This window comes from Papio anubis, chromosome 5, assembly GCF_008728515.1.
Source record: "Papio anubis isolate 15944 chromosome 5, Panubis1.0, whole genome shotgun sequence".
In the NCBI taxonomy this organism is placed as follows: domain Eukaryota; kingdom Metazoa; phylum Chordata; class Mammalia; order Primates; family Cercopithecidae; genus Papio; species Papio anubis.
In genome coordinates this window covers 83,758,011-83,774,121 of record NC_044980.1, presented here as the reverse complement: position 1 = coordinate 83,774,121, position 16,111 = coordinate 83,758,011, and the positions used below count along the sequence as shown (strand labels likewise).

General features: G+C 38.1%; 1 protein-coding gene across 4 annotated transcripts in view; it reads right to left on the bottom strand.

Annotated features, from left to right (window-relative positions):
* The window catches only part of ADGRV1 (adhesion G protein-coupled receptor V1), a 585,058-nt gene that overhangs the window by 340,144 nt on the left and 228,803 nt on the right, over window positions 1-16,111 (bottom strand). For all 4 annotated transcript variants that reach the window (XM_031666293.1, XM_031666294.1, XM_031666295.1 and 1 more), the window contains 5 exons: window positions 15,713-15,887; window positions 13,437-13,572; window positions 10,162-11,267; window positions 6,092-6,209; window positions 5,038-5,209 (listed from right to left, as the gene is read on the bottom strand). In XM_031666293.1, the coding sequence (XP_031522153.1) occupies window positions 5,038-5,209; window positions 6,092-6,209; window positions 10,162-11,267; window positions 13,437-13,572; window positions 15,713-15,887 (1,707 nt within the window). The remainder of the gene's footprint in view (window positions 1-5,037; window positions 5,210-6,091; window positions 6,210-10,161; window positions 11,268-13,436; window positions 13,573-15,712; window positions 15,888-16,111) is intronic.

The window sequence follows — 16,111 nt, the reverse complement described above, 5'->3', positions numbered from 1 at the left end:
ACTATATTCAAGATCTAGTATGACCAAGTGAGCTTGAATTCAAAGTAGTTTCTTTTAACTAAGGATTTCGGTATATTATTGTCCAACAGAGACTTTTATTTATTCTCTAGTAAAATATTCTTTTTCATTGTGATGATGATTAGAACATTACGTACAGCCACCTACAAACAAAATAATGTTACAATCTAAGTAAAGAATCATCTGAAATTGAACAGTGTACAGATGGGTGCCTACACATCATTAGACTAGTAACATAAAGAGTCTTCCAGTCTTAGAAATAAACAGTCTATTGAAACAACATTTCTGAAGTCTCATGAGAAATCAAGACTCATAGGTCATATGTGAACCTCCCCAGACTCCTAAAAATGACAGAGACCTCATAAGAGCCCATTCCATGCGTAATTCCCAGCAGGTTCTTTTCCTGGTTAGGTCAGAAGGGTCCCAGGATGATCTTTTGCCCTAACTAGTATAAGATGATTTCTCCAAGGACCAGAACTGTTCAGCAATAGAAAAACCAAAGTAACAATGAAACAATACTTTACTTAAATATGTTTGAAAATATTTGCAACAAATATTTAAACACTGGATTTAAACAGACTTTGTGGTTAAGAGCATGCTTCCTAAGTTAATTGTTAACCTTTCACATTTCGCTAATACAGAATCATAAGATAAATCATCAGGAAAAGGGGAAATGGACTGAAATTCAAGAGATGAGTTATAATCTTGGCCCAGTAATTGAATTGGGAAAGTTACTTAAATTCTTAATAATTCGAAAGTGAAAGTATTGAAAAACTGCGGAGATGATAATCTGAGACAGGACAGAGTCAAAAAACTTTGCGTACCAATAGACTGGATTGAGGTAAGGGACACTGCCATTAATGAATGGTGTTGTAGGCGGCAAGCCACCCAGGTGCCAAGGCAAGGGATCGAGGGCACAAGCTGTGCCAGTACAATAAAGAAAATATATAAAATAAGAGTAGTTGTACTAGAAATAGATTATAGATATGATGATATATGAGTATTGTTAATCATCAGTTTGTAGCATTACTCTTTAATCCAATATTATAATAATCTTTGCTCTACAATTATAACCTAGGAAAAACCAGAGCATACAAAGAAGGAACTAAAGGGGCATGGTGAGAAGCGACCAGAAGACAAGAGTGTGAGCCCTCTGTCACGCCTGGACAGGGCCACTAGAGGGCTCCTTGGTCTAGCAGTAACACTAGTGCCTGGGAACGCAACTGTTACTTAGCTGACCTTGGTCTAGCAGTAGCATCAGTGCCTAGGGAAGGCACCCGTTACTTAGCAGACTGGGAAAGGGAGTCTCCCTTTCCCTGGGGGTGTTAGAGAAGACTCTTCTCCACCACCTCTTGTGGAAGGCCTGACACCAGTCAGGCCCACCCACAGCCATCCAGAGGCCTAACTGTCTCCCTGTGATGCTGTGCTTCAGCAGTCACGCTCCTGTTTCACTTTCATGTTCCACTCTGTACACCTGGCTCCACCCTCTAAATAGCAGTAGCAAAATTAGTGAAGGTGTTAAAGTCTTTGATCTTTCTGAAAAGAGCATACAAGAAATAATGATGTAAGCTGTCCTCTCTCTCTCTCTGCCTCGGATACCTAACAGGGAAGGGCCCCCTGTCTGGTGGACACGTGACTCACGTGACCTTATCAATCATTGGAGATGACTCACACTCCTTACCCTGCCCCTTTTGCCTTGTATCCAATAAAGAACAGCGCAGCCAGGCATTTGGGGCTACTACTGGTCTCCACGTCTTGGTGGTAGTGGTCCGCCGGGCCCAGCTGTCTTTTCTTCTATCGCTTTGTCTTGTGTCTTTATTTCTATGATCTCTTGTCTCTGTACATGAGAAGAAAAACCCACAGACCCTGTAGGGCTGGTCCCTACATGGTGTAATTCTGTGGATGCATTTGTTGTGTCTGCAATATCTGTAACTCTTCTATCACTTGTGTTGATGTAGTTATTACTCAAGTCACTGCATTCCCTTGGGCTCCATCTCCATCCATTCTGAATAATCACAATACTCACCATCTCTTATGAAGGGCCAACTCTGCCGAGAGCTGTGCTAAGAACTTCTTATTCATTATTTTCTTTATTTGCCTCACAGCCATATTATTAACCCGGGAGGCTCAGGAAGGCTGAGCAACCTGTCCAATGTCACCCAGTTAATTGGTAGAAGAGTTAAGATTTGAACCAAAGTCTTCCATTATCAGAACCCTAGCTCTTATACTGACTCCAGTGACTCCAAGAATAAGTTCAGTGTAACTGATGTCTTTCCTTTGACAAAAAATGAAGAAGATGGTGTTTAGGTCAAAAGTCTAGCAATAATTGGGGGGCTCTACTAGGACCTCCAAATAATTTCTCAAAGCCCACTACAGAAGAATATTGTCACAGAACATGTGTTGTTTATATCATTAGGTTTCAGTTTATCTGACATAAAAATAATTTGAACTGGATGAGTAATAAGTTCCCTTCTACTCAAAAAAAGGTAAAATGTTAAAATGTATGGCAAAAGTACTTTTTAAAAAATATTTTTTCATTTTTATGAGAATACAATCATCTTCCATCTTCTCTCTTTTCAAATTTCCTCTTAATGAAACTAGAGTGTATATTAACCTTGCTTGTACCTTGCCTTTTAACAGGTAAAAAGATAATGAGGGAAAAAATGTCTTGAAAATTAGCTGCTTCTCAAAATGTAGAAGAAAACTCTATGATTTGAATATCATATGTGAAAGAGAAAGAAGAGGTGCAAGTAGTTTTTTTCTCTTACCTAACTGAAACTATTTGATGATGGGCTCAGCAGCATTTGTCTAGTTAGGATAACAAATACATACAGATAGCACCCCATGTATTGCATGCAACATTCCCTTACCCCTTAATTATATATTCTTCTGCAAGGAGGGCAAGCTCCGAGGAAGCAGTCTTCCCTAACCCCATCTATACTTTAACTTTCCTATTTCTCTTTATTCAGCTTCCCCAAGCCCACTCCTGATGGCTCTTCTCGTCTCTCTTCTTAGAATTACAAGGTTAACATCTACTGTATGAAACAGATGTTTAAAGTCTAGTGAAATCTTATCAGTATTCTACTTCACCAAAAATTCTATTCGAGATAAAATGCACAATATAATTTTTAGTAATGCACGCATGCAAAACATATTTATGGAGGATGTAAAACCACATTCTAATTTTTGAACGGCTAACAGTTTTATAGTCTATATAAACTATGCATAAGTTGTAACACTGCATATAACTGATAACTTCCATAAGAAATATACAGATAATGTTTTGTAAATTTAGAGAATCAACAACTCCAACTAGAGGTTTCATGGGAGGCTCCATGGAGAAAGTGGTACTTTGATTAAGAGAAGCTATAGTTAAGAAATATGGAGGCTGGGCACGGTGACTCATGCCTGCAATCCCAGCACTTTGGGAGGCCAAGGTGGGTGGATCGCTTGAGGCTAGAAGTATGAGACCAGCCAGGCCAACAGGGTGAATCCCCGCCTCTACTAAAAATACAAAAATTAGCTGGGCATGGTGGTGTGCACCTATAATTCCAGCTACTCAGGAGGCTGAGGCATGAGAATCGCTAGAACTCAGGAGGTGGAGGTTGCAGTGAGCCAAGATTGCAGCACTGCACTGCAGCCTGGGCCACAGAGCGAGGCTCTGTCTCAAAAAGAAAATAACAAAAAGAAATCTGGGGTTGAAAGGGTTGATGGAAGCATAAAAATATTTGGAAGAAATGTGTGAAGAAGGGTTTAAATGTTTTCAAGTAGAATACAGTAAGTCTTCACTTAACCATGACAGATTCTTGGAAACAGTAACTTTAAAGGAAAGGACATACACTGTGCAGCAGGAACTCAACTGTTGTTTATATCAATTAGTCTATGGTAAAACTGGTTTCATTATACAGCACATTGTTTCACATAAAGTTGCAGTTTCCAAGAGCCTATTGAGTACGTGAAGTGAGGACATACTATACGATCAAATGCCTTGAGTACTGAAATTTCAGTTCCTCATTGTCAGTGTGACAGAAAGTTTTAGTAGCTGATGATAACTCAAGAAAAGCAAAAAACAATGATGTGATATGTTGAACTACGAAAAAAAGAGTGGGGATTCAAGACCTTAAGGAAAATATATTTTCTAGCGCTACCACCACCAGAGTGGCCACAAGAGCAACACATTTGCCTGCATCAACTTCCCTGCATAGCTCTAGTACATACATATAGATCTCTAAAATCTTTCTGATCAAAGAAATCAAGTCCTTTGACACTAGTTAACTGGCTGTCTTACATTAGGGAAAAAATCAAGACAGCTCTAGAATACTTGTTATTGCTATAAAGCAAGTATGCTTCCAGATATTTTTAAAGTAATACTGAAAAGACAAAAGACCAGCATAATAAGACTATCAGTGGCCATGCCATGACTATTTGAATACCGAAAAGAAAATCACTTAGTAAGTAATAAAAATTATTTGAATTTGAATTTATAGTGATACTGAAAGAAGAAATGTTATCATTATATAAAAGAGATAGCATGCAAGATAAATATGATTCTAACGGTATATACTTAATATTTTATTAATTTTAATGTGTAGAGTTAGCATATCAAGACATATCTTTTATTAAGCATGTGTTCATTTATTAAGCAATGATAAACATTTTTTTCTTTGTATGTAAGTAGGAAGGCGTTAATAAAAAGAATTGTGAAGAAGACATTTATTTCAAGAAAAGGAAAGAACTGTACCAAGAATACAAATAAAAGAAGTGAAACCTACATGGTTGTTATTTTAGAATACGGCAAGAAACAAAAAAATAGAAAAATGACGTTTATTTACAAAATTCATAATGTAATCAAGTCTGTCTAAAGTTTGTTGTCGGCAAAGAGATTTAGAGATTGTGGCTAAGAAAGACACAAAGAATCTCCATATTAACAATGTATAAGTTTCAATAGTGGTTTTAAAATGATTAATTCTAAAGAAATACAATTAGAAGTTGACACTAGTGTGTGTCTTCATTTCTTACCTTCTCTGGTTTGAGTTCAATGCTGATAAAGCATTTTGTTTGACCCGTTGTACAGGTTGTGGTCCCTGACACAGACCGAAGTTCCTCCACCAGGTTTACCCCATCCTTCTGGAGCACGACAACTGTTTTGTTAAGTGTGACTCGCCAAAAGACCTTGACATCTTCAAAGGCCCTGTGAGCAAGAAACCCACCCATTGCCTTAACAGAGGGTGTCATCCCCATGTCTAATAGAGTTTATTATCACTGTGCCAAATGGTACCTCTTCATCCAAAGTATAGCACTTACTTTACCATTGATGATGCTGAAAATGACCAATTTTCCTCACTACAAATGAGAGAATTAAATTAAGCCTCAGGGCTTATGTGGTTTTCTTTGACTACATTCCATTCGATAATGACTAAGTATCCTGATACTCTATATAAGGAATGTAAAAACAAATAATATTTTTCTATTATGTCCAAAAGATGTGAAAATGAGAACTACAGGGAGTTCTTAAAGGCAAGTAAATGTTCCTCATTTCTCTTTTAAAAAGAATTTTTCTAAAGAAACAACACTTCCACTCATAATGGTTGTTTCTGCAAAATAGGGCAAAGGGAGACTTACATTCTCACAGATTTTTTAGGCCCAAAATGGAAAATGTAATATATACACATGTGCATGTGTGCATGCCAAGCACATGTATGTGATTAGTATCCAAAGATGCTACTATACAGTTTTAAGTTGCAAATAAAATTTTGGTACTCCAAGTTTTCCTTACAGGAAAATGGTATGTGTGTAGAGTGAGCAGGTAACAGGCAGTAAGATGAAGTGATGACCTACATAGTCTGATATTTGTATGGTACTTCATGAAGTATAAAACACTCAAGGTAACCCTAAGTTATGATCATAAACAAAGTATCATAATCACAGATTAAGAACTACAGCATCTGAAGACATGCCAAATTCCACACTACTTCCTTCTATCTTACCCTGCCTCTACCATTGTATGAATTAAAATTGGATTTATACAGACACACAGAATGTTACATCTTCCATATACTATATATATACTTACCTGTTTGGCTGTCTTGTGACAATAAGGTGCAATCTTCTCATATCAGGTCCTTCCCTGAGTTCTAGTCCACTCTGGGACTCCTCACTGAATCCTATGATGCCATTGTGAAGGTCACTCCCTGAAAAAAGAATGGAGGGCTATAATATATTCAAGAATTATTTAAAAGACCTCCCATGCTCCACTAATCTTGCCAGCTCACATGGTTTAAAAGTGAGAAATTCACAGGTGGTGAGGGGAGCTAGAGTTGTTAAAATATCTTTATTAAAAATAAACTAAACTGTGATAACATCAAGGTGGCTGTTTGGGAATAGAAGAAAAGAAGAAATAAATAATCAAATCCCACTCTTTCCCCTGACACACATATTCATTTTTCTATTAAGATCCTACTTTACATTTGACAGTACTTGAAATTTTAGATGTTTATCTGTTTTAAGACTATATATCCCCCACAGAATGTAAGCCCTACTCGAGCAACAACTTTTATTCACTACTGTATCCCCAGCTCCGAGAACAGAACTGAGCATATAGTTAAGTGTTGAATAAATCTTTGTCAAATAAATGAACTCTGCTCAACGGATTTACCTTCACATAAGAGGTTTGACTAAAAGACCATCTATGCTACCCATTAAGCTATTTGGCCCAGAACAAAACAGAAATATTAAGGAACTCCTGAGCATCTCTGGGTATCAGAAACTTTCCTAAGCAACACTTGAGGTTAGAGGTACCATTATACTTAAAAATAAATGTTTAAACTGGAACAAAACTAGGGCCCATACTATACAGAAATCATCACTTCAAATTCTAGGCAGCACCTAAACCAGCTTCTCAGACTAGAGAAATACCAGTGCACAGCTCTGACTGCTTTCTCTTTCTCCATGACCCAGTTTTGCATTGATCCTAGAAGCAATGATCCTAAAGCAATCAGCCTGAAAAACAATGTGTATTAGTTCATTTTTATGCTGCTATAAAGATGCTAGCTGAGACTAGGTAATTTATAAACAAAAGAGGTTTGATTCACAGTTCTGCATGTCTAGGGAGGCCTCAGCAAACTTATAATCACGGTGGAAGGGGAAGCAAAGCACATCATATATGGTGGCAGGAGAGAGAGCAAGGGGAAGTGCTACTTCTAAACCATCAGATCTCATAAGAATTCACTCACTATCACAAGAACAGCATGGGGCAAACTGCACCCACGATCCAATCATCTCCCACCAGGTCCCACCCTCGACACACGGGGATTTGGGGGATTACAACTGGAGATAAGAATTGAGTGGGGACACAGAGCCAAACCATATTATCATGTGTACCCATCACCCTGAAACCTGATTCCTGGCATTCTAAGGAGACAGAACTTCTGAAGTTAGAGTAGGTTGGGTTAAGGAAACAGGAAACCACTGAACTGTCCCGATAGGGAAGAACTAGTAGTCATCAGCGTCTGGACCATTTCCCTGGTCTTAAAGTAAATGTGGAGCCCCTTTGTTAGGGACATGCAAGTGATGGGTTACATTTGTCCTAGGATCTCATGTGTGTTTTGTTTCAGACTGCCAGTCCTCATCCTCACCCATTAATCACTATAATCACTTCGTAACCTGGTATCAGAATCTGACATTGACTTTTTATCTTTGGCAGCAATTGTTTTCTTGTCACCTTAAGTGAGGATTTGGGCTCTTCAAGTAGATTACAAGACTATCACAGCAGAACCCTCATTTCCTTTTCCAAGGCAATAGCAATTAGCATGATTCTAATGAAAATAACACTTCCCTTGTCACATTTACAATAACAAATTTGATTTCAGATTTCCAGTAAGATGATTCCAGACTGATAATATGCCAATGATCGAAATCAAAACTAAATAAACTTTTTTCCCTGACTTACTCAGAAAGTTTGCTCTAAAATCTAAATGTGAAAAGATTATAAAGATGGGTGGATGCAGCAAAATTAATTATCCAGTTAAGTGAGAAATATTATTAAGAAAAAAATGCCAGATAGGGAAAAGATGAGGGCAACATTTGCAAGTAAAGGAACTTAAGGTATTATGACCACGTGAATGTGCCTGGTGGTGTAGTCAGGCCAATTACATCACATGACGTTAGTGGTAGCTATGGCAGGGTGTCAGTCATTTGCAACAGGTGTGTGATGAGTGTGCCTTATGTAGGGAAGGTAAACATCACAGAATCTCACAGAGCTCAGCTGACTTACCATTTGCCTGGTGAGTTAAAACTAAGCTCAGAGCTGATGAAGGAATAGGCACTGGTAGGCTATATTATCTCATAAAACAGGGAAGCACTTCCATTCCAGTTGGTACCTAACTTCTGTCCTGAGCCCCCCCCCCCCCAAAGAGCCCACTGCCACTTTCTTAACCAGGACTACAAGACCTCCTTGTGATCCATTAATTAATGGAGTATCGCTTAGAACAGCAAAGAACCACCAGAAGCCATTTTAATGGGCCTGGCCGGTGCCAAACTAATTGTTACATGTTTTAACTATCAGCCCTGGTCATATTCAAATAACTGTAATAAAATATCTGTGTCATAGAATGAGAAGGAGGATGCTGACTGCCAAACTAATTTTAATAGAAATATATAGATGGTATTAAGCCAATTTGAATCAAAATCAGTAAATAACTTGTAGAATAGAATAAGAATTTACAATACACTATATAAACTGTAGAAATAGGAATAAATCATACTAATTGATGCAAATTTGTAGGTTAACATAAATGAGATAATGCTGAGCATATGAAAGGAAGTTAAAAGACTGCAAAATTATGACTGAATTAAAACTGAGTGACTAAAATAAAATATGAACTCCAGGAAGCATCAAATCTCAAAAATATGTTTTGAGGTCTATTGCACAGAATGGTGAATACAGTTAATACAGAGTACTGTACATTTCCAAGTTTCTAAGATAGTAAATTTGAAATATTCTCACTACAAAAAATGTTGGAGATAATGTACATGTAACTAGCTTGATTAAATTATTCTACACTGTATTTATAAATCATAACATCATTACTTGTACCCTTTAAATATGTATAATTATAAATTGTCCCTTTACAATAAAATATAAAAATGAAAAAAGAAAAGAATCATGAGATAGCCTGTCACTAACTCATATAAGGTATTGACATGCTGATGTATTTCATTTGAAGAAATACAGTATGACTGCAGGCCGGGTGCAGTGACTCATGCCTGTAATCCCAGCACTTTGGGAGGCTGAAGTGGGTGGATCACGAGGTCAGGAGTTCAAGACCAGCTGGCCAGAATGAGGAAACCCCGTCTCTACTAAAAATACAAAAAAATTAGCCAGGGGTGGTGGTAGGTGCCTGTAATCCCAGCTACTCCGGAGGCTGAGGCAGAGAATTGCTTGAACCCAGGAGGCAGAGGTTGCAGTGAGCCGTGATCGTGCCACTGCATTCCAGCCTGGGCAACCCAGCAAGACTCCATCTCCAAAAAAAAAAAAAAAAAAAAAAGAAAAAAAAAGAAATACAGGATGTATTTACAGAGGTAAACTGCAAACTGTTACGAAAAGATTGCATAAGATACCTGAGAAACAAAAAATAATTAAATTTTTAAGCTATTGTAACATATATATGCAATAGTATGATGGCTATATCATCTACATTGGGTCAAAAGCAAAACAAAACACAATAGTTTAAATCTATTTGGTAACAGAAAAAAAAAATTTCCTGCCAATGAGATCTTTGACTTTAGGATGGATTACTGAAAGTGGCTGGTAAATTTAGAATGAAGTTTCAAAACAGGATAGGCAATCACGTGTTTGGATGATTAAATTAAATGCTCTTTATATTGTGAAAGTATGGATTTATAGATTGTATTACTGGCTCTGATCTCAGTGACATTTATAGTACATTAAATTACAGGGCCCTCAGAACAGCACATCTTGAGTTCATGTCATGGGTCCATGCTACAGAAAAACAACATTTTAATGCATTCCTATGAATAACTTAAGTACTTCACCTTCTTCCATTAAATTTAAGCTAGATTCATCTTAATACAAATTACGTACCACAAAAGTACATTTTTATCTCCATCATTTCAAAGATATACCTGTAATAATAACCACGGCAAAAGCTGCAAATCCAGTGTCATCCTTCCCCTCCACAATCTGTGCTCCCCCTTGAGGGTTTGTGAGAAACACATAGAAGAACTCATGCCCCTCGGGCTCATCGTCATCCAAAATTTGAACTGATACTTTACGTTCTTTTTCTCCATCTAAGAATATAAGGGTAAGAGTTTGTTCTTCAAAGTCTTCTTCTTCAACTGCCCACGTTAGGTTGGAAATTCCATAGATACCATGAAAGGGGAATGCATTTGGTTCCTTCTGAGCATGTCTTTCACCGAAAGTTTTAACTGTTATGCTGACATTGCCAGTAAACCCACCAGTTCTTCGGATAAGAACTTCTGCAGTGTTGAATATGCCATTCTTCATCTCCTCTTCAACATAAACAATGGATGGCCCAAGGCTGAATGTTCCATGAATGGAAACATTGGCAGTTACCGTGGCCACATCAGGCTTTTCAGACACAGCAGGTGTGCCATGAAGGGTGACAAGTTTCTCAGGGATGGCAGATACACCAGTTGCCTCAGTAACAATGGCAACCACATTGGTTGGCTGCAGAATGGTAGTCGTCTTGCTTGTGCCGAAGTATGTGGTGGATTCAGTTTCTACAGGAATGAGAGTTGTGTCAACTGCTACAGCCACAGTTGTCATGGGGAAGGAAACATCCATTCCTGTCAGGTCATCATTATCCAATATTGTGATCACTGCAACACTGAAATCTAGATTCAGGCGTGGGCTCCAACTAACATCAAACTTTTGTAATCCCCTAATTTCTACTGAAGTAAGGTTAATGTAAAAGAATTCTTCCATCTCAGAAAGCTGATCATTAATAATGGTTATTTCAAAATCAACCTCAGTTTGGAATTTTTGAAAAAACAGTTCCCCATTCTGAACAGGCTCAAAATCTTCCAGTGGCTTGGCGCTTCCTGCAGTGGTCTGATAAGAAACTTTAATAAGATCGCTGTGGAACCCAAATAGTCTTTGTACATGTAATCTGATCATCTGTGTATCTTCTGACACCATGATATTTCTTGAGCTACTGGAAAATTGGAAGATGCCCATTGGTTCAATTTCAGCAACGATGAAACCTGATCTGGGAAAAAAATTAAATCAAGAAGAAATTGATTTTAAAAAATAGGAATATGACTGTAGAGATTCATCATTCACATATTTAAAATGCTGCTCGTGAGGGCAGTAACTTAACAATGAAGTGCCATTTCAAATTCCATCAAACCTTATTTATTGATAAGGGCACAAGAAATGTAAGAACAGGAGCTACAAAAGCAGGGACAGGACCTAACAAGTCTGAGCCAAATGAAAAGCTCATAGGTCTCTATTGTATTTCTCCATCATCCCAGAGCAACTGTCTGAGGGATCTGAAAATAGAGGATCAGTGCAAGGGGTACAATATTACTACAACGTTCTGGACCTCTGCCAGCTTTCTTATCTACCAGATAGAAATAGTTACTGGCACTAGCAGCAAAATCCTTGCTTCCTTCAGCTGCCAGTAATGGGACTATCCTCTCATGCAAATGTAGCTAAAACTTTGTGTGTGAAGTAGGATAGACACCCATGATAGAATAATTTATCCTCAGTTTTTTCCTATAGATTTTTGTTGTGAGTTAACAGCTATATCAGAGGTTACAACTGGTGGCCTCTTGGCCTAATTCTGTCTACAGGTATAATTTCTTTTGCTAACAGGTTTTTGGTTTTAATATAAATTTAAATGTCTTTAGGGAGGATTCTTCAGATCCCATCACTCTCTATTGTCAAGCAGCTAGCACTCACTACATAAAACAGTGGTTAACACCTCAGACAGAGGTCATTCAGCCTGGGTTGAAATCATGACCCCAACATGTATAAACTGTGTGCTTCTGGGTTATTGCATAATCTATCTATGACTTTTGTCATTTATAAAATGGGACAAATAATAGAATCTACTTCATAAGGCTGCTGGGGAGAGTAAAGAGAGAGAGAGAATATGTGTGTGCATGTGTGTGTTTGTGTGTGTGTATGATTTATGCCTGGCCTAGAGTAAGCACTATAAGATTTATGCCTGACCTAGGGTACGCACTGTAATACTACTTCTTGTTGTTGTTTTTGAGACAGACTCTCACTCACTCTGTTGCCCAGGCTGGAGCGCTGTGGCGCGATCTCAGTTCATTGCAACCTCTGCCTCCTGGGCTCAAGTGAATCTCCTGCCTCAGCCTCCCAAGTAGCTGGGACTACAGGCACATGCCATAACACCTGGCAGATGTTTTGTATTTTAAGTACAGATGGGGTTTCGCCATGTTGGCCAGTCTGGTCTTGAATTCCTAACCTCAGGTGATCGGCCTGCCTTGGCCTCCCAAAGTGCTGGGATTACAGGTGTGAGCCACCACAACTGGCCAAGCACTATAATACTGTTAATGACTATTGTTGCTGTTAAAGCATTTGAATTTGTAACTCTAAAATATGTTTTAAAATGACGAACATTTTAAAAATGGCATATGTATAAAGTTATATCTGATTTCCCCAATGGAGATCTCCCACACATAAACATGTATACAAACATACTTGAATACACTCTAGTTTTCATACCCCCAAATCTTCTTTATTTTACAAATAAACCAAAGAACAGAAAGATCAAGTAACTTTCTCAAAGTCACACAGTGAGTAAGTGGCAAAGCCAGGACTAAATCCCTAAGTCTGAATAACAGGTCTGCCCTCTACTGCTCTGGTTGAGTCTATCCCAGAAATAAGGAAAGTAAATTGCTTTTGGCTGGTACGTGTTTATCTGCAAATATACTGTATTTGCAGAAAGAGTCACTACAGATACATAGTAAAATTCAATAAAATTATATTAAAGTCAAAGGGTCACTGATCCAAACAGGTAATATTTATCACCCCACTGTGATGTCTTATTCTTACTTAATCTTATTCTTACTCTTAATCACTTGGAGCAATCAGGTATTTTCAGCTTCTCAGAAGACAGCTTCCTTTAACAAGAGGAGAACTGCCATCATGGCTTTTAGTGGAGATGGTTCCCCAGTCCCCATTCTCAAGGTGGAGCATGAGGAACTCTCTTTAAGGCAAGCAGTGGGTGGCGGGGCTCCTGAGAGCCGCCTCCCTCTCCAGCATGCACGCCATGTGATGCTCTACACTAAAACTATGTTTGCGTTTCCTTCAAGGAGAATAATCCTTGTGCCTTTTTCTGTTTTGATGGATGAATTCCAGATTATTCCTCAGAGAATTTCTTGGGTGAGAATTAGGTTGGTCTTACCGGAGTTGAGCTCCGCCAGGAGCGCTGCTCTGCACTCCTGATAGATGAAGAACAAAGGCCTCTGGCCGACCAGGGCTGGGAAACGTCCACAGGAAAACTCCTTTCCTTTGTTCACCGTGGGAAAATGAAAGGCTCCCTGAAGGAAAACATGAAAAGGAAAGTAGGGTATTAGTTCTTATCTTAAACTGGGATTTGACTTTTAAAACTGTAGTAATATATTTTCTTATCCAAAATTCAATTATAGTTTACAAAAGGTAAAACATTTTTATAAAGGGATAGGGGAGAGGTAAACTTACAGGAGACCACACAAATCTTGCTGTCAGTCCCTGTTTACTTTTCTCCTTTATATCTTTTTCTTTCCTGGCTCAATGACAAAATCCAATAGTGAAAAGAGACTGGTGTTAGGCAGGCTTTAATACAGATTTAGTGTTAGGCTTTGGTTTAAATTCTGGCCCCAGAATATTTTTAGGATACATATTGAAGTAGATTGGGGTGAAATATCATAATCTATGTATTTTACTTTAAAATGCTTCAGAAAAAATGTCACAAATATGGCTGACTGTAACAACTATTAAATCCAGTCAAGGCCAGGTACAGTGGCTCACACCTGTAATCCCAACACTTTGGGAGGCCAAAGAGGATGGATCTTGAGGTCAGGAGTTTGAGATCAGCCTGGCCAACATGGTGAAACCCCATCTCTACAAAAAATACAAAACTTAGCCAGGCATGGTGGAGCGAGCCTGTAATCTCAGCTACTCAGGAGGCTGAGGCAGGAGAATACCTTGAGCCCGGGAGGTGGATGTTGCAGTGAGCTGAGATGGCACCACTGCACTCCAGCATGGGTGATAGAGCAAGACTCTGACTCAAAAAAAAAAAAAAAAAAATTAAAAATAAAATAAATAAATAAATCTAGTCAGTGAGTTTATGGGTGTATACTGTACTTTTCATTGTGTCTGAAAATTTATTACAAAGCCTCAAAAAAACTAAATGAACCTGTTTGAAGATACAGATCTATTATTTGGGAACTCCTGTTATTTCAGTTGAATCAAGTTAACATAAACTCACAAAAGCGTTTGAAGATTAATGTGATATGTAAGCACAAAATCGTATACACACTCATAATAAGCAATATTTCTACACATAAATCTTTTCATATGTAGAAGTAGTTACTAACATAAAATTTTTTAAAAATCACCCTAAATTGTATGGAGCATGCATATCACCCAAAGTGACAGAGGAGTAAGGAAGTAAAAGATAAGAGTTTCTGCAGGAAAAAGGGGGCTAGAAAATAAAAAAGAAAAGATAATTAAATATTTTTAACTTAGGGGACATGCCAAAAGGAAAACAAGAGGAGCCAATGTCTCAGACATCAGATTAGGGCACCTATCCAGTGGCTAAAGAAGCCCCAGTATCCAAGGCAGTTATCACACTATGGTGTCTCTCAATCGCGCAGCTAATTTCTCTCTGTGTTCTGGGATTGCTGTTAGGATGGAAGCTGGCATGAAAATGTCATTTTCATTGGCCTAGCCCTCATCCCCCATCTTCTACAGGACTTTAGCTTTCATTCCTTCTTATCTCTCAGTGATGCCAAGATCTTGGGAAAATGAAAATCATTCCCTCCTCTTTGAGAGACTAAGGATCTCAGTCCTCCGCAGGATTCATTAGGTTTCTTACTGAGTGTAAATGGTGTTTGCCTGGTGACCAACAAGACCCTGTGAATCAAGGAGGGAGATCCTCAGATTCTGAGCCCACTGGAGGGTTCTTTATAAACTCTCATTATCTAAATTTGCAATGAGCTTTCTATAACATGTTAGTGGTCAAACCATCTAACATTCGCATCTCACTAACTCTCAAAGAGCTAATGCTATACTTTAAAAAATAAAGTATCTAAAGTAACAGCTGCCCTACTGCCAGAAATAGTCAGGTGAACATGGAAATGCATAGAAGAGCTGTACGTATTTTTATTTTTCTTATTACTGTATTTGCCAAATTAGATTCTTAGAATTACTTTCAACAAGCTCCTATTGTATAGACAGAGTAGTTTGCTTAGTGACCCCACTCTTTTGAGGTAAGGCATGAAGTTGCTAATTTGACTGAAAAAAGTTTCTCTCCTTTTCTCACCAAGCAACCTGCACTACTCTGATCACTTAAATATGGGAGTATTGTATTAGAAAACTACATTCAGTGTCCAGAATAAGAATAACCCAAGACAATTAGTGGTCAATGATACCCTTCCAATATTCTACAGGACTCATCTTAGAAAAACTACAACTCACCCAGTGTTGGGGTCATGTTGCCAACAACAATGAATTCAGGAATTTCTAACCCAGGAGCATATCCAGTGGTCCAGGCAACTGACAGAGCACCATATGTGCCCCTCCTAGAAATCATAACGTGGCTTGTGCCGGCAGTGATGTTCATGAGTTGAAAAGCAGTGGAGTCAAATCCGACCTGAGCGAAAAATCATGCTTATTTTATTTCTCTCTAAACCTTCCTGTTTTCTGAGGAATGGGTTAAACATAAACTTTTCCTTGGTTTATATAATATATATCCTTGTCTTATATTGAATTAAAGAGAAGTGCTTAAGAAATAACATCTCAGATTTTAAAATTTATTTTACTTTATTATTTAGGTTATAGTCGATAGCTTTTTCTTTTTTAATCAAAAGGCTATCT